Genomic DNA, 25,356 nt, shown 5'->3' with positions numbered 1-25,356 from the left:
ATGAATCAAAGCAGTGAAGGATGTATGAAAAAGATTAGCAATGTGAATATTGACAAACTTATAAATGACTTCTCACAGATAGAAAAGGTATGTAATGCTATCAAACAGTTGTAGAATATAAGGAAAAGTGGAACAGATTTTGCCAATGGAGGGAGTTGGGAAGAAAAAAAATGTACAAAAAAATAAGCAAGGTAAAAATAATGGAAATGCATTTTGCTAAGCCCCTTCACATTTTTAAAATCTGTATTTAAAACATGTGGTTTTGGCTCGTTTATACTAATACATCAAAATGTTTGGGGGGCAAGCGAATGAATAATTGATACACTTTTGCTAAACTTAAAGGGGAAATACATGTGTAAGTACCCAGGTTGTCCATAAATTCAAGAATGGTTTAGTAAGAATTGAAGTAGACTCAATCCTCAATCTCTTGCCATTATGACTAACTCTTAATTTTTCAGTCTTTCCTATTTTGTTCCCTTTTTCTTCTCTTTTGCCTAATAGCAGACTTGTTTAAAGTCCCCCTCCCCAACTCTGGACAAATTACATGGTAGACCATACCCACAAGTATATATTAGGCTTTTTCTCTCCTCCTCTGTCTGGGATAGGAGTAGGAATAGCTGTTGAGAAATGTAGATGGATAAATTAAAGACTTGGGAGGTGGATTTGTGAAACAGGAATAGGAGCGGGAATAATACCTACTTCTGTTTTCTCTCCTTTTCTTATCATCCTTCTCTATTCCTTCTTTTCCAATTTAGTATTGCCATAATGAAAGAATTTTCGTGACGATGGGTATTCTGAGATAACGTGAGCTTTTTTTTCAACGATGAACCTGGGTTTTCTTAACCAAGTGATTCTGACCAAAGTAAGAGAGAAAGAAGGAAATAAGCACTTTGGTAGGAGAGGAATTTGTACAAAGTATTTGAAGATTAATTTGGAATTAGCTCTTATATTCTTAGACGTTTTAAATAAGAAATATTGTTCATTTTTTGATGTTATAATGGTATTGTGATTGTATTTTTGAGTCATCTCTTAGAGATGCACATAAATGATAATATTTATGGATGGAACAATATAATGTCAAGGAGTTGCTCTGAGATAAATTCAAAAGTGGTGAGACTAGGGATTGGGTAGAGGTATAGATGATACAGGACAGGTCATGAATTGATTTTTGAAGGTGCTTGAAGGATACATGGTAGCTATTTCACTATCCACAAAGATATCAAAGAGATATGTTCAAGAATATTTATTCATTGTCTATAATAGCAAAATGTGGGAACAGCACAAATTTTCCTCAATAGGGAACTATTTAAATAAATTATATTCAAGAATGAAAAAATGCAGCTGTTAAAAAGAATGAGGTAGACCTTTATGTGCTTATGTGACATCATCTCCAAGAAAATAGTACTAAGTGGAACATTTAAGGTACAGAACAGAGTAAATACTACCCTTTCCTATAGTTGTGTAGTCATAAAATATTTTGGAAATATTTATAAGGAATTTTTAATCGAAGGACTGGAGGTTGAATAGTTGGAAAGAAGGAGGTTCAAATTAGATCATATTTTTACTTTTTATAACTTTTCATAAGTGCTCATCTGTTTTAACTTTTTACCATGTTACTCTTTAAATTAAAGATAAATTAGAAAGTTGGCTTATTTAAAAATATATGCCAGGCTTAATTATTAGACTCTCAGGTATTAAATGGTTTGTATTTTCATTAGTCTTCATATCCTTAGGTAAAAAAAAAAAAATCAAAATAGCAGCATTGATTTAGTGGTAATATGTATTCTGTTTCTTCTACAGAGGATGATAGAAAACAGTGGAAAGAACAATATACTGGATATGCAGTTGGAAAAAGCTAACTGTTTATTGAAAGTAATGCAAACAAAGGAGGTCGCAATTAAAGAAGGTTAGTTCTTTGCTGCCTACAGAAATAGTAATTCTAATGAGTGTGCTTTTTGCTGTAACAGTGATTTTACATTTGTAAAATATTTTAAATTCACATAGAACTTTCCAGACTATCATTTCATTTTATCCTTAATATAAACCTGAAAGACAAATAGGACTGGTATTACTATTCCACCTCGGTAATGAAGAAACATGAACAAAAGAAGGTAATCTGTCTGAGTCCAGTCAGCTAAGAAATGGCGAATCCAGGGACTTCCCTGGATTTGGTGGTACAGTGGTTAAGACTTCACCTTCCAACGCAGGGGGTGCAGGTTCAATCCCTGGTCGGGGAGCTAAGATCCCACATGCCTCACAGCCAAAAAACCAAAAACATAAAACAGAAGCAATATTGTTAACAAATTCAATAGGCTTTTTAAAAAATGGTCTACAACAAAAAAATCTTAAAAAAAAAAAAAAAAAGAAATGGCAACTCCAAGGCTCAGTCCAGGTCTTCAAACACATGGAAAAAGTACAGTTGAATTCCTGCCTCACAATTACACCAGAAGAAATGTCAGATGGGTCAAAAATTTTAGTGTTAAAAATGGGCTGTCCTAGTCTGAAGCTCTCCCCTCGCTTCTTGGACGTCCACACCATGCGCTCAGCTCAGCTCCCAGCAGCTGCCATCCCCCCTGCCTCTACTTGCTCTACACCTTCTCTGTGCACCCGTCAGCCCTCAGGGAGCCTGGGAGCCTGGGCACCCAGCCTGGCACGGTCCTACTCATTGAGAAAGCGGCATTGCTCTGCGACACAAAGGTCTGAGACTGCACTCAGATGAACAAGCTGCAGTGGCAACTTTGCCCCAGGCCTGGTAGTGCTGAGCTTCCCATGCAACCAGTTCCAGGCATCAGGAGAACACCAAGTACCAAGAGAGCCTGAATTCCCTCAAGCTCATCAGAGATGGTCACGCTTTTCCAGAAGTGTGTGATGAATGGCACGCAGATGCACCTGCTTTGCGTCTTCCGGTGGAAGGCCTTGCCCTAGCCCGCTGACAACCGCTGTTTTCAACAGATTCCAAGCTCATCACCTGGGCTCTGTGTGCTGCAATGCTGTTGCCTGGAAGTTAGAGAAGTTCCCCGGAAGTTAGAGAAGTTCCCCAAAGGTGGGTCTGTGCCCAGCATGGAAGCCCTGCTGTCCCCGGAGCCCAGCTGTGCCTAGGGCTCCCCTCCTACCTCTGCTGCTTGCCAGTCACAGTGCTGCCCTCTGTGGGGGTCTCATCCATAAGGTATTTCCTCTACACCTGCGTGCAGAAGCCACCTGATAACCAGGAAGATCCCCCTAGACAGATGCTAGTCCTGTCCATCCCAGCCTTCCCTTTATTAGTAAGGGTCCTTACTAATAAAGAGCTGGGCATCAGAAAAAGAAAAAAGAAGAAGAAGCTGTATACATATAATTCCTCACTACGTCAACCGAGAGGGCATAAAATCAGTAGGAACAAACGAACCTAGCACCAAGATCTTGGTTTCTAATACCGTCTTATAATAAAAGGAACCAGGGCTCCTTGAAGAAATGGTTGATTCTAAGACTGGGGCAAGAAATATATAAGATGAGCCTAAAGCATCTTGTAGTATCAGAAAATAAGAAAGTGCTCAAAAAGAAAAAAAAACTCCACAGTGATAGGGGTATGTTAAAGGGATAAAGGACCCAAGTGAAAAAGTTCTCAATGACCAAAGCTGGAATGATTTGAGCAGCAAAATAGATAAAGTAGTATTGGATTATAACTCAAAGTATATAATAAATATCCATGAGTACATACTGATAAAAATAAATGATTAAATAAATAAATAAATGGGGATGAAGAGATAAATCTCTGCAGAATTCCAAATAAATTATGTAAGTGACTTGGCCTCAAGGAATTATATCATAACACCCCACTCATCAGGTGTGGGCTGTGTATAGTGACTTTCTTCACTATAGGGAAACATACAGAATTGAAAAGGAGGTGGTGGAGAGTAACTATATAGTGGAAAAATCTCACATACACGACCTAAGGCAAATAATCAAGGTCAACTTGGTGTAATGTTGACAGTATATACCTTTGCTATGATGTGATGAAGATGGCACTTTTCCTCTATGTTCTTCCCCCCCATAACCTCATCTAATCATGAGATAAGCATCAGACAGATTCACATAGAGGGACATGCTACAAAATAACTGGCCAGTACTCTGCAAAACTGCTAAGGTCATCAAAAACAAGAAAACTCTGAGAATCTATCACAGCAAAGAGGACCCACGGAAGACATGACATCTAAATGTAATGTGGTATTGTGGATGGAATCATAGAACAGAAAAAGGACATTAGGTAAAAATAAAGAAAATCAGAATAAAGCATAGATTTTAGTTAATAATAGTGTATCAACATTGGTTCATTAAGTATAGCAAACATACTGTACTAAAGTAAGATGTTAATAATAGGGGAAACCAGGTATAGAATATTTGGCAACTCTCTGTAATATCTTCCCAATTTTTCTGTACATCTAAAACTGTTCTAAAAAATAAAGTTAAAGGTCAAAAACTGAAGCCACACACACAAAAAAACTGGAAGAGAATATAGGGGGTTTTGTTTTTATGTTTTTAAGAACTGAGAAAGCCTTTCCAAGAGTGACATCTATCAGTGGATATCTGGTTAAATAAATTATGGTATGTTTATTTAATGAAATACTATGTAACTGATAAAACAGTGAAGTACCTTTATATGATATAACATAATCTCCCACATATAGTAAATGAAAATAACAATGTACACAACAGTATATTATCATTTTTATAAAAATATATCAATGCACACACAAACACCCTCTCCCCTATATATTTGTATATCTCTGGAAAGATAAACAATGTCCCGGTAGCAGTGCTTGCTTTGAGGGGAGGGAAACTGGTTACTTTTGGGGCAGAGATTGGCGAGATAGTCACTTTTCACTAAACTTGTGTTTTATGTGTATGTATTACTTGAAAAACATAATCAAATACTTCTTTAAAATCCAGTTATACGTATTCTAAATCTAATGGCCTTTTTGCTGAATAATACGCAGTAGAAGTGAAAGAACAAGTGAGAATGATATCTTAGAAAGCAAAATGTGTACTAATTCACTTAGAGAGGAGGAACAAACTACATATAATGATTGGACTTGTTCAACAATAAAGAGTGATACCTTGATATTTTATTTTCTTCACTTGATACCAGATAAACAATGTCTTTGCCAGCTCAAGATGGTATAATATTGATATTGAGGATCATATACTATTAAAAAAAAAACCTTTTCATACATAATTGTATTTAATATTTACAACTGCTTTATGAAATAAATATTAATGTCCAAATTGCTTGTTAATGATAGAGCCTAAATGTGACCTCAAAATAATCACTGATTTACTAAATTATACAGTATAAGCAGTAGCTTAATATTCTGAGCTCTAGTTTTTAAGAATTGGATAGGATAGTATACTTCAAATTACACTGTGAAGTCCAACAGAAATGATAATGCAGGTAAAGATTTGCAAAGAGAATTAAAAGCTATTATTCTAAAATAAAGAATGGTATTCTATTGATACCTTTTGAAGAATTCCTTATTGAGACAGTTTCCTTTGTTTTAAAAAAAAAAAAAGTGTGTTGAGAGAGCCACCTTGTGTTCTAAATTTGAAAATACACATTTTGGGAACATTCAGTATACTTTCAGTTTCAGGGCTCTGTTTTCAATTTGCTGATTACTGAGGTACCATATTTCATAAATGCTGGATTCATGTTTTTAAAGGCACAAAGACAAGTGATGGCAGGATCTATGCCATTTTGAATTGTAGCAGCTAATACAGTACCATACATGAAGTAGGTAATGTCACTTGTCACTTAACCATCATTCTATTACTGAGAAACAGCAAGAGAAAAAAAATGGATGTTGGTGGGAACTTTGTCTGAGTTGGTGGTGGGGAAGGTAGAGGGGGAATGGGGAGGAGTAGAACCTTATACTTGCATAAAGATTTTAACTTCTACAAAATACTTTCATTTCTATTAGTGTAGTTGAAAAAAGTACATGGAGACTGAGTGCAGGACCACTAACTGAAAGGTGAAGTTTTGAATTCTCCCCTCACAGTACTGGTTCTTTCACTTAGTTAATAAATACAAAAACTATTGAACACCTATGAAATAGTTACCACTTTAGAAGCAAGGAATATCAAAATAAATATCTTTACCTGAAAGAGTTCACTATCTAGTGGGAGAAACCACAAATAACTAAAATGTAATGTGAACAATGGAGAAAAGCAATATATACAAATTGTTATGGGATACAGAGGAGAGAAATAGTAACAACAACAATAACGATGTTGAATATTTGTGAGTGAATTTAGAAAGTATTTTTTTTCATTTGTTTGTCAGAACAGTCTAATATATGAGAATAGTAGCTTACCCAGAGTGTCATAGCTACAAAGTAAAGAAAACTCTAATCTGGTTCCTCTGATTCCAAATTTCATGGTTTCATCAGCATATCCTACAATTCCTGAGGAAGTACTGAATTAAGAGCACAGGATTTGAAATGCAAAATCCTATGTTCAAAACTAGACCTTCCATATACTGTGGAATCTTTGTTAAGTAACCAGACCTCTATGGGTGTCTTCCTCCCTTTGCAAAATCACAATAATTATACCAACTTCTCAGTATCAGATGGAATACTGATTATGATGTTTATAATGTACTTAGTGTAATGCCTGGCAGGGTAAGCCTTCAATAATAGTACTTTATTATACCTAGACAATTTTTATGGTTAGACACAAATGTGGTATTTAATATTTAACCATCAAAACAGATACCCAACTAAAATGGAAACTAGTCAGTGTGTCACACTAATGCATAGTGCCTGAATATCAGCCATGGGCCTCTAAAACAAAAATAAAGAGCATAAGGTTCAATATTTATTAGCTGTTAAGCCAAGCACATAAGAATGAAATTGCCCTAATCTTTCTTTTTAAAAATATTGTTATTCTTTATGAAGTTTTCATCATTATATATTTAGCTAGTATAATTATAAACTTAAACTAGTACAACCTGCATTTCTCAAATTTATAGTAAAAATGTGATAGCAATAACTATCTCAGAGTCTGTCTCTGGCTCTGTCCTTGCCCTCTTTCCAGGGCCTCCCACCTACTCAAATTACTCTGAAGAAGTGGTCTTGCGCTGGTCTTCTTGGTGGTAGTAAAGTAGTTAGAATCATTGACTTTGGTGCTGGACTGCTGGAGTTCATGTTGTAGCTCTACTATCTACTATTTATAGCTTTGGATAATTTGCTAAACTTCTGCGTATCAATTTCCTTATATGTAAAATGAGGCAAATACTAGGACCAATGTCATAGGGTTAAGAGGGTTAAATGATTTAATATTTGCAAAGCACTTTGAATATCAATACAATATTATTTTCACACCACAGTTTCTCCACTTATTCCTTTCTTACTATGATATTGCCTGTCAATCAATCAATCACTTAACAAATATTTATGGAAAGACTATTATGGACCACAACTGTTCTAAGTACTAGGGAGAAACAGTAAAAAAGAAAATAGTCCCTGCTATCCTGGAGCTTACAGCCAAGTGGACTGATTAAAGTTACAGAAGTTTCCACCACTGTTGCTACCGTCAGCTGTTGCTGGTGATAACCAAGGGTATACTGAAAGCTTATATGCACATGTCAGGGCACTAATGCTTGCAAAGGAGGTTCCATCTCCCGTTATGCAAGAAGACATTGGCACCAAAGCTGCTGTTGCCTTGTAACTCAGCATATTGAGTTTTTACTCCTTTTATTGCTACTCCCTTGCTCTAGGACTCAGGCAAAGAGGACAGGTTAGAGGACACTGAGGAAGAAAAGCATTATCTTCTCCCAAATGACACCTTCTCATCAGCTCTATTTTTGAACATAACTTAATGTTCCTTGACTCTCTTTCCTTAGAATGTTCTTTTATGGAAAATTCACACCTCATAGTTCTCCAGACATGTCCAAATGTGCCTTACTTCTAGGGCAGATGTTGCTAAGTCACATGGTGGGGAATCCCTACATACTGGGTTTATCATGCCTTAGAAAACTCATTACTAAATCGTGGAGTGCATTTGAATTAAAGAGTGCTTAAAAAGTGATTAAAAAGTATTTATTATATAATTTATTTTGAGATATCTGGTTGCTTTATTAGGTCTCATAATTGTCAATTAAATATTATTTTAAGTGTCTCAACTTTGAGATAATAATTCCAAAGTGAAAGCAAATAATATTCAAATAAATTTATCTTTTATGTTTTAGAATGTGCTACTCTTCATAATATGATAAAAGGGCTACAACAGACCATTGAATATCAACATAATTTGAAAGGTAAGTTAGAAAAAAAAGTAAAATCTAAAAAAATAAGATATATTTAAGCACCTTTAAGAATAGAGAGTTTTCATAAACAAAATGAAAAGACAACCCTCAGAATGGGAGGAAATATTTGCAAATGAAGCAACTGACAAAGGATTAATCTCCAAAATTTACAAGCAGCTAGTGCACCTCAATATCAAAAAAATAAACAACCCAATCCAAAAATGGGCAGAAGACCTAAAAAGACATTTCTCCAAAGAAGATATACAGACTGCCAACAAACACATGAAAGAATGCTCAACATCACTAATCATTAGAGAAATGCAAATCAAAACTACGAGGTATCACCTCACACATGATCAGAGTGGCCATTATCAGAAGATCTACAAACAATAAATGCTGGAGAGGGTGTGGAGTAAAGGGAACACTCTTGCACTGTTGGTGGGAATGTAAATTGATACAGCCACTATGGAGAACAGTATGGAGGTTCCTTAAAAAACTAAAAACAGGGGGCTTCCCTGGTGGCGCAGTGGTTGGGAGTCCGCCTGCCGATGCAGGGGATACGGGTTCGTGCCCCGGTCTGGGAGGATCCCGCATGCCGCGGAGCGGCTGGGCCCGTGAGCCATGGCCGCTAAGCCTTCGCGTCCAGAGCCTGTGGTCCACAAACAATCTGAATAAAGAAAACCAGACTTTGAAGAGTTAAATCAACATTGTGAAAACTATTGATGCATTTTCAGTTCCATTGTTTCACTAAAATGTAAACAATAATAATGATTCAATAATTTTAGAGTTTTATAACAGTACTTTAAATAATATTAGAATAAATTAACATTTTTCCTCTTTAGTTCACCTTTTTTACTCCTATTTTATCTGTTTAAAGAATTATATACAATTAGAAAATAGTATATATACACACATATATATAAGTTATAAATAACTAAACATGAATTGGGATGTACACACTCATCTTTTTTTTATAAATTTATTTATTTATTTATTTATTTTGGCTGCATTGGGTCTTCATTGCTGCACGCGGGCTTTCTCTAGTTGTGGCGAGTGGGGCTACTCTTTGTTGCAGTGCACGAGCTTCTCATTGTGGTGGCTTCTCTTGCGGCAGAGCACAGGCTCTAGGCGAGCGGGCTTCGGTAGTTGTGGCACACAGACTCAGTAGTTGTGGCTCGCGGGCTCCAGAGCGCAGGCTCAGTAGTTGTGGTGCATGGGCTTAGTTGCTCCGTGGTATGTGGGATCTTCCTGAACCAGGGCTCGAACCTGTGTACCCTGCATTAGCAGGTGGATTCTTAACCACTGCACCACCAGGGAAGCCCATGCTCATTATTTTTATTAAGAGGGCATACAATTATAAGAGTTTGGAGACTATTAGTTTAGAACACTTCATCTGTTTGTCACTACTTTTTAGATTTCGTTATTTATGTTGGCCAGTCTATTCCCTCCTAACATCCTACCAGTTATATATGACATAGTGGTTGGTCCCTCTTACCAAGGTATTAAACCTTTTATGGCAATACCATTGGACTTTCATAGCTTAAGGGAAAACGTGAGCCTCTCATTCTCATGAGTGATTGGATAATCAAGTTAAATATATTTTCTGAGATGTTCTCATTGTCAAGGACCGAAGAAGCTCTTGCTTTTATTACTGCTAACCTGACACCAAGAAGGAAAGTCATGAAACAATATTAAGTGAATTGCATCTGATATGCTGTCTATCAGGGTGGAGAGAGGCAAGAGCCCATCATGCAGGTTATGCACGAGTGTTGGCAGCCTTTATACTATGGACTTTTTTTTCTTGTTACTTGATTACCCTATCCTCTACTCCTCAACTTTAGTCTTTATACCTCAAAGAATGAATTCATCCTATCTTTGAAGTAATACGTGTTTGGAGTTCAGGACATGAACATAGAAATAGAGTATGATTCATCACAATATATCAAATGATAGGAATATTTCTTATATTATTTTATATTATTCTATATACTGGTTTAGGAAAGAAACTTCAGTAACTCATTATATGAAAGATGGTGACGTTATGCCTTTTGATTTATGACCAGTGACTACTAATACCAGGGCAAAAAAAAAAAGACTTGGAGGTTTTTCTCCATTAGAGGAGAATTATCACCATATAACCAGTCCCAGATCAATTGAATTTCAGGAATTTAAACACATGGGCAGTAAAAAAAACAGAAAAGAGAGAGACACATGAAATCAGCTGCAAATATGGAGCATCTCCAAATTCAGTCGAATTTAAACTTATTTTTGCCAGTTATCTCTAGATAATTTCTTATAACTTAATATTGCTTTTTTCCTATCTAAACTGAGTCTGAATAACTTGAATTTATTTAGGACCTTATACTTTAACAGGGTAAGTCTTAAGGAACACATTGTTACGTACAGTGCAACTTTACTATACAAAATTGTACTAAACAAAATGATTTAGTCAAAACTGATCATTGATCAGAATGTTTAAAAAGGGCAGTAGCACATATTTAGTGCTATTCTATAAGAGAATTATCTGAGAAAGTAGGCTAATCCATGATCAGCTACTTCTTAAGAAAAAAGTATTGCTTAAATTAAAAGTAGTTTGAAAAGTGTAGAAATACTTCTTTCAACATAATTGTGAAAAATACATCCTTGGAAAGAATGAAATAGATTCTAGAGATAGACTCCAATATTTGCTAGTGTATGTATGACACAAGGAATATTTCAATTTATTGGAAAAAGAATGGCATTTTAAAGTACGGTACTGGCCTAACTAGCTTACCATATGGAAAGCTTTCCCACCACATCAAAAATAAATTCCAGATGGATTTAAAAAAACTTTAGTGTGAAAACAACAATAAAAACTTAAAAGAAGATCCAGGAAAAATGTACAACCTGGAGCTGAGGGATATCATCTTAACCAATCTGGGAACCTCAGATACTATATAAAGAAAAAAAAGACCTAACAGACTTTCTTAACATCGATGCAACAAAAGCACAGACAACAATGTAAAAAGAACTTTGCATGTTATTTGTCACACAAAAGTCAAAAAGCCAATAATTTATTTGAAAATACCAATGTAGTTCAAATACCAATTGTAGTTCAAATACCAATGTAGTTTATATCTGCAATACAGAGAGCTCTACAAATTGATCAGCAGAGATAAAGAGAATTTTTAAATTGGCAAAAGATATGAATAAAAATATGGAAATGTGTATGTGTGTTCATATGTATGATCCAGAGGTTAAGAACATGAAGAAAAACACAGAAGGTTACACAATTACACCAGGGGTGTGGAGGCAATGGGAAAAAAAGAGGGAGAAGAAGAAGGCAGAAAGAAAGAGAATGGAAGAGTTCCCTAAAAGCATCTCAGCATGCATGATATGACCCTATTTACGTAAAATTATTAAAATGTATGTACAAAAATGCAAAGAAAAATTATAGACTTGAAGGAATGTCCATTTTTAAGAAATAAGTTTTTTTGCAAAGTAATATATATGGTACAATTTTATACTGTTAAAAACAAATAAAACCAGTACAAATGTGTGGTATGTTTATATATAATTGTATAAACTGGGAGAAAAATAGAGAAGGGATACAGACCAGGCTGTTAACACTGATAGCTTCAGTGAGGGGAGTGGATAGGGAAGGTGTATAGAGATGATTAGCTTCCCTTTACAGTTGCTTCACTTACTAAAAGAAGCAAGTATGCTTTTATAAATCGGAAAACATCGAATACCTTTCCTTTCATTTTTCAGTGATGGATACTTCAGCAATTCCAATAGATACAAGAGATATTTGTTGCCTAGTTAGCACAATCTCTTTATACTGAATGGTGAGGCACTAGAGGCTTTCCCACTAAGATTAGGAGCAAGGCAAGGAAATCCTCTCTTACCACGGCTTTTCACCATTGTGTTGGAAGTTCTAGCTAGACAAGAAAAGGAAATAAAAGGCATACAGATTGGGAAGGAAGAAATAAAACTTTTTTCAAAAATGACATCATTGGACTTCCCTGGTGGCGCAGAGGTTGAGAGTCCACCTGCCGATGCAGGGGACACGGGTTCGTGCCCCAGTCCGGGAAGATGCCACATGCCGCGGAGTGCCTGGGCCCGTGAGCCATGGCCACTAAGCCTGCGCATCCGGAGCCTGTGCTCCACAACGGGAGAGGCCACAGCAGTGAGAGGCCCACGTACCGCAAAAAATAAAAATAAAAATAACATCATTATCTACATGGAAAATCTAAAATATTCAACAAAAAAACCTTCTAGAACTAAGTGATTACAGCAAGGTTGAGCTATACAAGATTAATATACAAAAGTCAATTGTTTTCCTATATACTAGCAATGAACAAGTGGAATTTGAAATTTAAAACACAATATTTGGGGCTTCCCTGGTGGTGCAGTGGTTAAGAATCCGCCTGCCAGTGCAGGGGACATGGGTTCGAGCCCTGGTCTGGAAAGATCCCACATACCACGGAGCAACTAAGCCCATGCACTGCAACTACTGAGCCTGCGCTCTAGAGGCTCTGAGCCACAACTACTGAAACCTGTGCACGTAGAGCCCATGCTCTGCAACAAGAGAAGCCACCGCAATGAGAAGCCCACACACCACAACGAAGAGCAGCCCCTGCTCGCCGCAACTAGAGAAAGCCCACGCACAGCAACGAAGACCCAACACAGCCAAAAATAAATAAATAAAATAAAGAAATTTTTTAAAAAATTAAAAATAAAACATGATACTATTTACATTAGCACCTCCCAAAATGAAATACTTAGGTATAAATCTAACAAAATATGTATAAGATATATGTAAGAAAAACTACAAAACTTTGATACAGTAAGTCAAAGAAGAACTAAATAAATAAAGAGATAGTCCATGTTCATGGAAAGGAAGATTCAATATTGTCAAGATGTCAGTTCTTTCCAACTTGTTCTATAGATTCAAAGTGATCCCAATCACTATCCCAGCAAGTTACTTTGTGAATATGACAAACAGAGTATGGATAATACAGAACTTGGAATTATTGTTATCCAGGTCTAATGTCTCATTCAGTCCTGTCACTGATCCCAGTTAGGCACTGAACTCAAGTCCTGACCTCTATCTCACACTGATTCCCAGTTCCTGTCCTGGCTCCAATCCTACTTCTGGCCTAATTTTAGCTCTGAACACCTTTAATGTCTGGCTCAGGTAGAGATCCTGACTCTATTTTGAACTCTCACCACGCACTATACCAGGATTGGCTCTTTCCTGATCTAAGTATATCTGATTTTCCTAAAAACACCTAGAGGTTAACAAGAGTGAATACAGAAAACTGTGAAGCACCACTCCTTCTCCATCATCCTTCATCAAGAGAAACATTTTGGTTATATACAAAAAATGTCAATTATGATAGGTGTGAAACAGTAGGACAAATTAAAGATGCAAAACTACATTTTAATTAATTTCATTTTTTCTTATTTAAGTTTTACATGGAAAGGCATTATATAAATACAACTGTGGTTCTTAATAATGTTGCTGAAAGCTAAAACCTCCCTTTCTTTCTAGCTTAGGATGTCACTCATCTTCTCTTTTGAGAGTAGTTTTGTTTCCCTCACCCATTCTGCAATACAAACTATACTAATCCTCAAATACAGATCAATCCAACCATACACTGTTTTACTTACATTGATTGCTACAGCTACTGAAGTCTATTGGTGAAAAATCATACACTGCAGACTCCTTTTAATTTTTGAGTCCCAGTATCACTTATACCCTTAATTTATCTTGGCTTTTTAAATTTTCATCCTTTAAGCCCCCAACTTTAAATGTTTCTTTCTCTTTCAACCTACTTTACTTTCTATATCACAGAAAAAACGAAAGCTGTCAGGTATAAACTACCTCATTTCCTGTCATCTACCACCCCTTCTTCCCACTGCACTTCCTCCAATGTATTCATACACAGGCATATCCTTCCTTCCTTCCTCATTAGCTTAGAAAAAAAGAAAATCCTTCTTCTTATCCAAAGTTTATTTCCCTGCATGGGTTTAACTTTCATCTCTCTTCACCTCTCTCTTCTGGGATGTTGCATCTTCAGTTGTCTCTTCTTTTCTCTCTTTCACTTCCCTCTCTCTATTGGCCATTCTTCTCAGCACTTAAACAACTCAGATCTCTCCCATCTTTTCAACAAAAAAGACAAAGTTTTCTTGACTTTGGGTTTATTCCCTCCAATTACCCTCTCTCTTTCCTTTTACAATCGAATCTCAAGGGAATTGTCTGCACTCACTCTCTCCATTTCCTTACCTTCACCTAGTCTTCAACTTAGAACAATTGAACATCTCCCAAAGTTTTCAGATTCAAAGTTCGTTCATTTTATCTTTTTACTGCATTTATTGCCTTTGATTATAACCCCCTTAAACTCTCTTTTCTTAGTAACACCCTCACCTGCGTCTCTGAACACTTCTTAGTCTTCTTTATAGGAAAGTCTTCCTTTGGCCACCTCTAAATGTTTCTCAGCCTACGAGAAATATTCTCCTGGATACCTCAAGCATTTCAAATTTGGTGTGGTAAAGATCTTCACTCCTAAAAATCTTCCCCTTTTAATTTTTCCCAAACCAATGAACAGTTTTCAACCACTCAAATCAGAAAACTAGAAGGCAAACGTTCCGTTTTCTCTTTTGCCTCTGCTATCCAATTGGTCACTAAGTCTCCTGTTAATTCTATCATCTAAATAGTTATCTTTATTTTCCTTTTGTCTCCTACTGCCAGTGACCTAATTTAGGCTCCTGTTATTTCTTACTTGATCAATTGTTACTGATATCCATTCCTCTGGGGTCAACCCCCACCCCCATTCATCCTCTGCACTGCCGGATAATCTTTTTAACATGTAACTAATCATTTCACTTCACTGTTCAAGATTCTTTGATGATTCTGTAACGTATAAAATAAATACAAAATTATTCATATAGAATATGTCTACCTCCTATTAGGCTACATCTCCAACCTATTTAACACATTCTCCTTAAAATTTACACTCCAACAATACTGTATTTGAATTGTAATTTTCCCAAATGTGCTATATTCACTCAAGCCCAAAGTCTTCTGTGCAGTTTTCTGTATCTGGAACACATTCCTCCAACTTATCATTTAAGTCTCAGCTCAAGTGGTTTCTCATCTACAAATCCTTTCCTGACTTCAAGCTGACCTAAGCTTTTCTTCCACAGCTCCCCACCATATTTCAGACACACTGCCATTACAGAGCAATTATCATAGCATATCATAACTATTTACACATCTGTCTCACCACTATGCTGTCAGTTCTTTGAGGAGAAATAATTTTTTTGTTTCAACTTTCCCAGTGTCATGCACAGTGTCTGGTGTGTAGTTGATGCTGTATGCATGTGTTGAATACATACATGAATGGAAACTTGAAATGTTAATCATACTCCCATATTAGTTTAAAAGTTCTATATATAAGGATATTCACTGATGTTTTTTACACAGGTGAAAATGAACAACTAAAAAGAAATGCTGATCTTATGAAAGAAAAGTTAAAAACTCATGAACAGGTGAGTTTGTGTGTCTTCATATTCAATCAGATCCCTGTGGAGCATTGTCTTCCCAAATTAGAAAAAATAAAGGAGGAAAATTTTTGCCTCTTTTCTCTTCTAAAATGTCAGGTCATAGAATATTGCTTTATCTAGAATACTATGAATTTTCAGAGGGATGGGAATTACAGAGAAAATGCCATGATCCAAGGTTCTGAACTTATTAATCGCTGTCCAAAGCAAACTAAAGAGCACCTCAATCCAATGAAAATGTTCTAGTACAAAACCTCCAGGCACATCCAAAACATATGGAGAACCACCCCCTAGAAACAAACTTAGGAGTTATTTAACGGCCATATTTATGGAATATGTTAAGAATTATTAAGTTTTATAAGAACAAAAATATAACCAGAAGCTGTCCCTTGGAATTTAAAGTTCCCAGAAAGCAAATGAAAAGAAGGCAACCAAGAATAACTTGTTGGAACTTTGTCCTCTTAAAAAGAAGAAAGGATTGGACTCCTTGGGGCTGGCACAGGCTAAACTAGGGGAGAAGAACCTAATTAGATACAGCCTGGCCCCAGCCCAGACATTTAGGATAGCCTTATGCCTCAAGGCTGCAGTGAAAATCCTGGGTCTTACCAAATTAATGGAAACATTTCAGGTGGCAAAGTCAATCGGGAAAAGATACATAGATTTTTCTCTTGTGGTTTCCCAGGGCAGCAACTGCTTAATGCAACCGTCTGAGTCAGAAGTTTATGAAAGGCACTCTATAGTTGCCCACCTAGAAATCTAGATACAAACATAGGAAAAATAGCAGTTTATGAGATTCACCCCTTTAGTCACCTGCCCAGCTTTAATCAAAGGCAATGCTTGGATATGTTCAGCCATTCCTGCAAGTTGCCTGGCAAAAAAATGTAGCCCAATTAGGGCTCCTGACTATATCCCCTTGAATTTTTGATAATCTAGAGGAGCTATTCACTGGGTCTAGGCTAAGAACCTCTGACCTAATTCTTATTTGCACTCTCATTCATTCAAAAAATATATATCAAGGGATATACACTAGGAGTTAGGAATACAACAGTGAGGAAAAACAAAGTCCCTGCTTTTATGGTGTTTAGAGATTTTTCTGGGCCTCTTGCCTTGATCGTTGTCTCTTTTTTACTATCCCACCTCACTTTTATTCTTCCTGCTTTCCTTTTCTCCTGCCTGTGAGTGGTTTCTCTATGTAGAAACATACCTTTGGGAAAATTGTAAATTTTGTCTTTGGAGGATTTCTCTCTCAACACCTCTCTCAATGCCACTCTCCGTATTAGCATAATAAATCACTTCTATGCTTCAACAACCTAAGAAACTAACCTCAGGAGGCTGTTGAGCACTTCTCAAACCCCAAATTCATCCTTCTTTAGCCTCCCCATAAAACTAACCCTTACCATAGGTAATGCTTAACCTCATTCTGGGAATTAGGAATGTTTATATAATTTTCAGGAACAGAAATTCAGCCCACATTCAAAGGGATTCATCCTACATTAGGGTAAGCTCACAGACCATCAACCAGTGCCTAAAGTTGGCTTTAAAATATAGTTTTAGCGCTTTTTTGACATATTTTAATGCTGTCATGGCATTTATTCATACAATTAAACAAAATATTTTGAGCATCTATGATATGCTCTGAATATAGTGATGAGAATTCAGAGGCAAAGATAAAAAAATCATTGTCTCTAGGGCTTCTCTGGTGGCGCAGTGGTTGAGAGTCCGCCTGCCGTTGCAGGAGACACAGGTTTGTGCCCTGGTCTGGGAAGATCCCACATGCCGCGGAGCGACTGGGCCCGTGAGCCGTGGCTGCTGAGCCTGCGCGTCTGGGGCCTGTGCTCCACAACGGGAGAGGCCACAACAGTGAGAGGCCCGCGTACCGAAAAAAAAAAAAAAAATCATTGTCTCTAGATGGTCTGTATCTACTTGGACCAGAAATTGGTCCTTCTCAAAGCTGAGCATTCAAACAATGAACAATATCTTTCCTCTCTAGATATGATTATATACCAAAAATTAACATAAACTTTGAAAATTTCATCTTTCTAATTAATCAAAAGTTGTCTACACATACTCAAATTGAAGGATGAATGTATATTTTAATCTTTAGGAATATAAGAATAGTATTGCCAAACTTATGAGTGAAATGAAAATCAAAGAGGAGGGACATAAGACAGAAATAACAAAACTTTATCAAGATATGCAGAAAAAAGGTAAGTTTTTAAATTTACTGAATTCTAAGATACCATAAAACAATTTACACAGATATATAAACTTTTTTCAGTAATTGCCAGTATTCTGAATAAACATTGCCTTGACACATTTGAATTTAGTTTTTGTTCCTTTATATATATTTATGTGATATAAATTATAACACTTAGAAATTGGACTCATGGAGTTTGCACTTAACATTATTTAATGTGAAATAGTTAATATCATTGTAAAATTAATATAAAATGTATAGTTAACTTTGATATCTATATACTCAGCATATTGAATATAATTTCACTAATGAAATATTCTTCCTTCAGCAAAGTCTCATGAAATTATGTTGAGAGTTAACTGGTTTCATAAAGGTATTAAAAACTTTCTTAATGAGCCTGGATGCACACCATATACAAAAATTAACTTGGAATGGGTGATAAGTCTGAATATAAACCTACATCTATAAGACAAGTAGAAGCAAGCATAGAACATAATCTTTGTGACCCTGAGTTAGCCACAATTCCTTAGAAAGAAACAAAAAGTACAAAAAATAAAGGAAAAAAGTTCTAAATTGAACTTCTTCAAAACTACTAACTTCTGTCCTTCAACACTGTTAAGAAAATCAAAAGACAGGCCACAGACAGGGAGATAATACTTACAAATGCATAGCTGATAAATGACTTATGTCCAAAATCTATGAAGAACTCTTATAACTCAATAAGAAGTCAAACAACCCAGTAAGGAAATGGGAAAAATATTTGGACACTTCCCCAGAGAAATACGGATGAAAAGTAAGCACATGAAAACACGTTCAACATAATTGGTTAGTAGGGAAATGCAAATTAAAACCACAATGAGATACCACATTGCACCTTTTAGAACTGCTAAAATCTTCTATAAAACTATCAATACCAAGTGTTGGTGAGGATGTGGAGCTATTGGAACCCTCATACATTACTAGTGGGACTACAGAATTATAGTCATTTTAGAAAAGAGTTTTGCAGTTTCTTTGGGTTCTCTGAGAAGCAGATACCTAGACAGAATTAGACATTCAAGAGGTTTGTTAAGGCAAACATTTGTGAGGGTAGATAGGGAGGGAACTGGGGGAGACGGGGTTAGCCGTGGGTTTATGATACAGGTCTAACCTCTGTGAACAAGAAAGGAAGGTGTGTTGGGCAGAAGTCTTAGACGGTGACACACTTATAAGAAAGTTTCAGCAAAGTTGGGCCAAATTTGCCCATCAACCAAGTTCTGCAACTCTCAGGAACAAGTCTACCTGAGTGTCCCTGCCAAGTTCAGTCACTGGCTAGGAGCAGCTCTTGGGAATCGTGACCTCAGCATAAACATAGTCCCTGAAGTTGGAGATCTGAAAGATGCATTTTCATGGCCACAGCTGTCCCCTCCTTATACAACACATACCTACTTCTCCATAGGAGTTCAGGTAGCAGGTTCTCCATGGTTCTTGTGGATGTTTCTTCCTCAGGAGAAACCTAGAAGAGGGATTGTTGAAATGTTCTTCCTCCTAGGGACCTAACCGTGTCTTTTCAGCCAGCGGGTTCTAGACCAAAAACGTGGTTCAGACTGGGGAACCGAGCAAAGGATAATAATTTTTAACTGGGGCATGTACCCTCAGCCTCCTGTTCCTCCATTTGGATTCTTTTGTTATGGGTGTTAAGCAGCTTAGCTGCTCATCTATTAACTAACTCTACAACCCTCGAAAATCAAGCCCCTTTGGCTGCTCTCTGACCTTTCTGCTGCTCATTATGATAATTGTGGCCTCCTGGTTTTTGGCAGTTAAGCACCATCATCTGGCTTCTACAACTTGGTGGGGGAGGGGGGACACCATCCACATAGATATTAATGAGCCCAACTTTATACCCACCTCTTCTGTCAGCCCGAGCTTGCAGATGAGAGCGACCATTGAACTTCTTGGTGGTGCTGGTTTTTCTCTCACCAGCACATTCCTTGTGGTCTTGGTTAATAGTGTGTCTTCTGGGCCCTCCTAAGGAACATGATCTTTTGCTGAGTTATCTTGCCTCACATAACATATCCACTCAAGCATGCCAACTTTCGAGAGCCTCCTTATGCCTTTCTCTACTTACTATCTGCTAGGGCATCTCAGGTATTCCCACTTCACTCAGCTTTGGCCAGGGCTTTCTCTAGAGGTCTAAGGCTACTCTAACAGAGTTTGTCCCATATCCTAGGTCCTTGCTAGGGTGTTATGTCCCCTGTCCCTAAAGAGTATCTTCAAGTCAATGAATTCTTGCTTACCTAGTCTTACTTTTAGTCTTCTTCTATCCAGCACCCTCAAAGTCCGTTCTCAAGGGTATTCACATGGCTCTTTCCAATACAACCTAGCTAATTCTTGCGGCTCTCTGGGGTATAATCACTTTCCCCCCTTATCAGCCCCAGCACTCCCCCAACCAGGTTATATTGCGCTTTAACCCTAGTTATTGGCCTAGCAGCCAAAAGAGGAGGGAAGGGCATCTTCTGAGAGGAGCCTCTGCAGCATCTTTCATCAGCTAGGTTAGTGTTAGTTCTTAATAGGAAAAAGTAGGTCTGCAATTTCTGAGCATTTAGGGGAGCATGCCAGCATCCTCACAGGTGTTTATCCAGATGTTCCTGTCCTATTTTTCAGGATCTTAGGTGTTCCCAACTAGGACCCTGATTTAGCATAGCAGACCTGTTTTGGCTGAACATTTCAACATCTCTGGAGTTCTGCAACTTTAATGATCAGATTTTCTGTTGCTCAGCTCTACCTGCTCTTCCACTAGAGTTGGTGAGAGCCTGTTTGTAAGCTACCAAAGAGTCCCTCTGGCTCTCACACCTATTCTTTTTGTTTTGTTTTGTTTTCCTTTTCTCTTTTTTTTTTTGAATTTTATTTTTTTTATACAGCAGGTTCTTATTAGTTACCTATTTTATACATGTTAGTGTATATATGTCAATCCCAATCTCCCAATTCATCCCACCACCACCATCCTACCCCCTTGGTGTCCATACGTTTGTTCTTTACATGTGCCTCTACTTCTGCCTTGCAAACCCATTCATCTGTACCATTTTTCTAGATTCCACATATATGCATTAATATACTATATTTGTTTTTCTTTCTTTTTTTTTTTTTTTTGCGGTACGCGGGCCTCTCACTGTTGTGGCCTCTCCCGTTGCGGAGCACAGGCTCTGGACGTCCAGGCTCAGCGGCCATGGCTCACGGGCCCAGCCGCTCCGCGGCATACGGGATCTTCCCGGACCGGGGCATGAACCCATGTCCCCTGCATCAGCAGGCGGACTCTCAACCACTGCACCACCGAGGAAGCCCTGTTTTTCTCTTTCTGACTTACTTTACTCTTTATGACAGTCTCTAGGTCCATCCACGTCTCTGCAAATGCCCCAATTTCATTCCTTTTTATGGCCGAGTAATATACCATTGTATATATGTACCACATCTTCTTTATCCATTTGTCTGTCAGTGGGCATTTAGGTTGCTTCCATGACCTGGCTATTGTAAATAGTGCTGCAGTGAACATTGGGGTGCATGTGTCTTTTTGAATTATGGTTTTCTCTGGGTATATGCCCAGTAGTGGGATTGCTGGGTCATATGGTAGTTCTACTTTTAGTTTTTTAAGGAACCTCCATACTGTTCTCCATAGTGGCTGTATCAGTTTACATTCCCACCAACAGTGCAAGAGGGTTCCCTTTTCTCCACACCCTCTCCAGCATTTGTTGTTTGTAGATTTTCCGATGATGCTCATTCTAACCAGTGTGAGGTGATACCTCATTGTAGTTATGATTTGCGTTTCTCTAATAATTAGCCACACCTATTCTTTAAATCTTTACATTCTTGTTAACAGCTGTTTCTCATTATCCCTCAGTAGGATGTCAATTTAATTTAGCAGTAACTCTCCAACTCTACTGTCTTTGTGGGCATCGTTTCCCTCTATCTTTCAAATGCCTGAACTATTACACCTGCAAGGCATTCACGTCCACCAGGACATTTCCCCCAGATTACTTGTGGTAAAATCTTCAGCAATCAGACCCCCACTGTGTACTAGGAACTACCAGTACTCCATATACCACTAATGATGGCTTCCTCATTTCTTACAAAGCAGTAAGTGCCCCATCATACCTGTTTTCTTGTGCTAGCTCAGGTCCTCCAAGGAGCTGACAAGATGGGAGTAGACAGTCAAAGAAATTTATTGGACAAAATGCTTATGAAAGGAAATGGTGAGGGAGCCAGAGAAAGCTGATGTAGTTCTAGAGTCATCGTGTAATTTGAGGCCTTCTATAACTAGGAACCCAGGATTTGTGTCCCTCTTTAACCATTAAATCTCCTATTTATTCTCTAGGCATTTAGAGAATATTATTCTCTAGATATTTAAGAGCACAAATTATTCATTCAAAAGCATTCAATGGGCAACCTTTGCATCGCAAGCATTTTTCAGGGGCTTGTTAAAAATATATAAAAGCTACCCTGCATGTAAACAGTTTCTAAAATACATGTTTTTATTAATAAATTCCACTTTCTTGTAGATTGTTTAAAATTCAAAAAGAATCTTTTAAGATTTTTTAAATGTTAAGATGAATTTATGTTTTTCTGCAGTTGAATTAAGTGAAGAAAAGAATAAAGAACTGATAGAGAAAAAGGAGGTGGAAATCTCAGAGTTAAATGCAAAGTTAAGAACTCAAGAAAAGGAAAAACAAAGTGAAATAATCAAACTACAGCTAGAGGTAAGTGTTTAAGGTGCTGCTAGATTTGAGGATGCATCCCTTAGTCTAGGCCATACTTTGGTTATTTGTCATCAGAGTGAGATAAATTTCAGGATTAGAAACAACTCTGTGAGAGGGCTTCACACATGCTAATTCTTCATGCATCACACGCAATGCTTAAACCTGGTACAGTACAACTGTTAGCTACACTGCCTTTCAGCACTTGGCCTCAAGGTGGGACTCTTCAGTCATTCAAAAGGTCCTGGTTTCCAGAGAGGATATTTTCCTCTGACAGCAGAGACAGATAACTCATATTACCTGCATTTTACAGCTGAGTCTATGCACCCTTTTTAGGACTACCATTCCAGCTGTGGGGAGAGTGTTTCTAATCCTTAACATTACTCTCTCCTCAGCAGAAATTGTGGAACCCTGGTGAACTAACTGGAAATTTCTTTTTCTTTATTTAAAATAAAAAGAGACTAATTTGTTCCCAATAAATATGTAGAAATATAGAGGCAGACAAACCAGATTTTTTTAAAGGGACTTTAAATAGGGCATCTCAAAGGCCGAGGTTCTGGTTCTTGGGTCAAAAGCCTTCTCAGTTGGTTGTTTAATCAGATGTCAGAATCTCAAAGACATTGATATTTTGACAATATATTTGCCCTTTACATTTTTGTCTAGATCCTTCTAATCTCCCTTTCCATCATTCTTCCCTCAGCTTGACTCCCACTTTACCTTACGTTGTTAGAATTCACCTACTTAGTTAAGATAACCTAGTTTTCATGTTCTTTAAAGTTTGGTATCCTGAGGTGCTTGGTGAGATACGGTGTTGAAGATTCTATAATTATTGAGCAAAAGGGGACTGATGTTGACTTTCGAGGCTCTTTGATGCTGTTCCTGCCTTCTGGTCAAGTGTACCCACAAACCACAGAGAAGGATGGATGGCCATCTGATATACAATAGACTGTGTTTCAAGATTGGCCATCGACTTCTAATCCACTGATTGGGAATGTGCATTTTGTTTGCCATCCTGGCCCTGTCACTGGTCTAGCCCAAGTTTGTTTGATATACAGAACTCTTTGCTATTTATCTTCATTATAACTATAATCCATTTCTCTCCCCAAACCAGAACACAATCTCACAGTTTATTCTTAGTTCACAGTGAGGCTACATTAAATTCAACCTGAAGGAAAAATTCTAATGGAAGATTTTGCAAAAAATATGACTGTAACAATGGCCCATGAGAATTTTTTTAACCCAATTCACTTTAATGCCAAACCAGCAAGTGTTCAAACTAAATCAATAAAATCATATCCAAATTCTACTATTTAGCCTCAAAGTTTCTGCAGAAGGGTATATGTTTTTCTCCCATGACTGTTGATTATACTACATATTCTTTACAAAGTACACTCATAGTAACATGAAAATATTTTTATCTATCTTTAAGTTAACTAGATTCTCAACCCTAATTAACTAGATTCTTAATCCTCCATGATAGAATCAACTGATGTCTTGAGAAAAAAATGATGCTGACCCCACCCCAGAATTTCTAAGGTAGTGTCCAGGTATTTGGTTCTTTAAAAAATCTCCCCAGGTAATTTTAAAATGCAGCCAGGGTTAATCTTGTTTGGGTATTCCTTGTTCTTTCTTAAAGACTTTTCTATCTTCTGTTATACAGTGAATACACTTGAATTACAGATTATATGTCTACGGATACAATGGATTATACTTATATTTATAGAAACATTTGTTTCTAATTGTTTAACTAGAATGTTCTCAACTTTCTTCTTAAACTTGATTCAGTTTGATGCCAAACTAGCAAGAGTTCAAACTAAATCAAAATCATATCCAGATTCTACTGTTTTGCCACACAGTATCTACAGAAGGGTATGTGAGTTTTTCTTACACAGCTGTTGCTTAAAAAAATTAATTCTCTTAGTGTGTTTTCATAAAGGTTATATTTACTAACAACATACTTAACAGTTTTCCTTAAAATATATCACACAATAAAGATACTAGATTTTTAATAATCTTCATAAGTCTCTTTCAATTTAAACTAGTAAATCTTAGTAGTAAATTAAAACATTAGAGAAGTCCTCTGACTCTTTGGACCATCTAAGGAATTCCATAATGTACTATGAACTAAGGCTGACTCACTATTCTGAAGTTATTTAGGTACTCAGATAGCAGATTACTTCTTGTTCAACTCCTTTATTTATGGTTTATAATTTCAAGCTATATAGGGAGAAGGGAACAAACTAAAACAAATGGTGCTAATGTGTGTTTTTGTATCCTTGTACCAGTTTTACCCCATTAAATTCCACAAAAGCAAAGTTATAGACCTTTCAAAATATGGTATCTTTTTTAATACCTACTTCTACTTAAACCAGAAGCATAGTTTTTGCTGTTGTTTTGTTGTTCCTTGTACTTAATCTTATTTTTTATGAACTGCAATAACAAAATTTTTCTGCTCTATTTAGAAGCTTCAGCACCTTCAAGAAGAAAAAAACAAGGAGATTGCAGTTCTTCGTAATACCATTCACGATTTAGAGCAACGCCTCTCTGTTAGCAAAGATTCTCAATTTAAACTTGCCGGCAAAGATTCTTACTTTAAGCGTAGACGGTTTTGA

General features: G+C 37.0%; 1 protein-coding gene across 1 annotated transcript; it reads left to right on the top strand.

Annotated features, from left to right (window-relative positions):
* Window positions 1-25,356, top strand: CCDC152 (coiled-coil domain containing 152). Its single transcript, XM_007447631.1, has 8 exons — window positions 1-87; window positions 1,801-1,906; window positions 8,219-8,287; window positions 15,747-15,811; window positions 17,928-18,030; window positions 22,620-22,747; window positions 24,530-24,613; window positions 25,207-25,356. Exons 1-8 carry the CDS (start codon window positions 1-3, stop codon window positions 25,354-25,356), a joined length of 792 nt encoding a protein of 263 aa, XP_007447693.1.

Source organism: Lipotes vexillifer, unplaced genomic scaffold (genome assembly GCF_000442215.2).
Source record: "Lipotes vexillifer unplaced genomic scaffold, Lipotes_vexillifer_v1.1 scaffold386, whole genome shotgun sequence".
NCBI lineage: Eukaryota > Metazoa > Chordata > Mammalia > Artiodactyla > Lipotidae > Lipotes > Lipotes vexillifer.
This window is presented reverse-complemented; position numbering and strand designations above follow the sequence as displayed.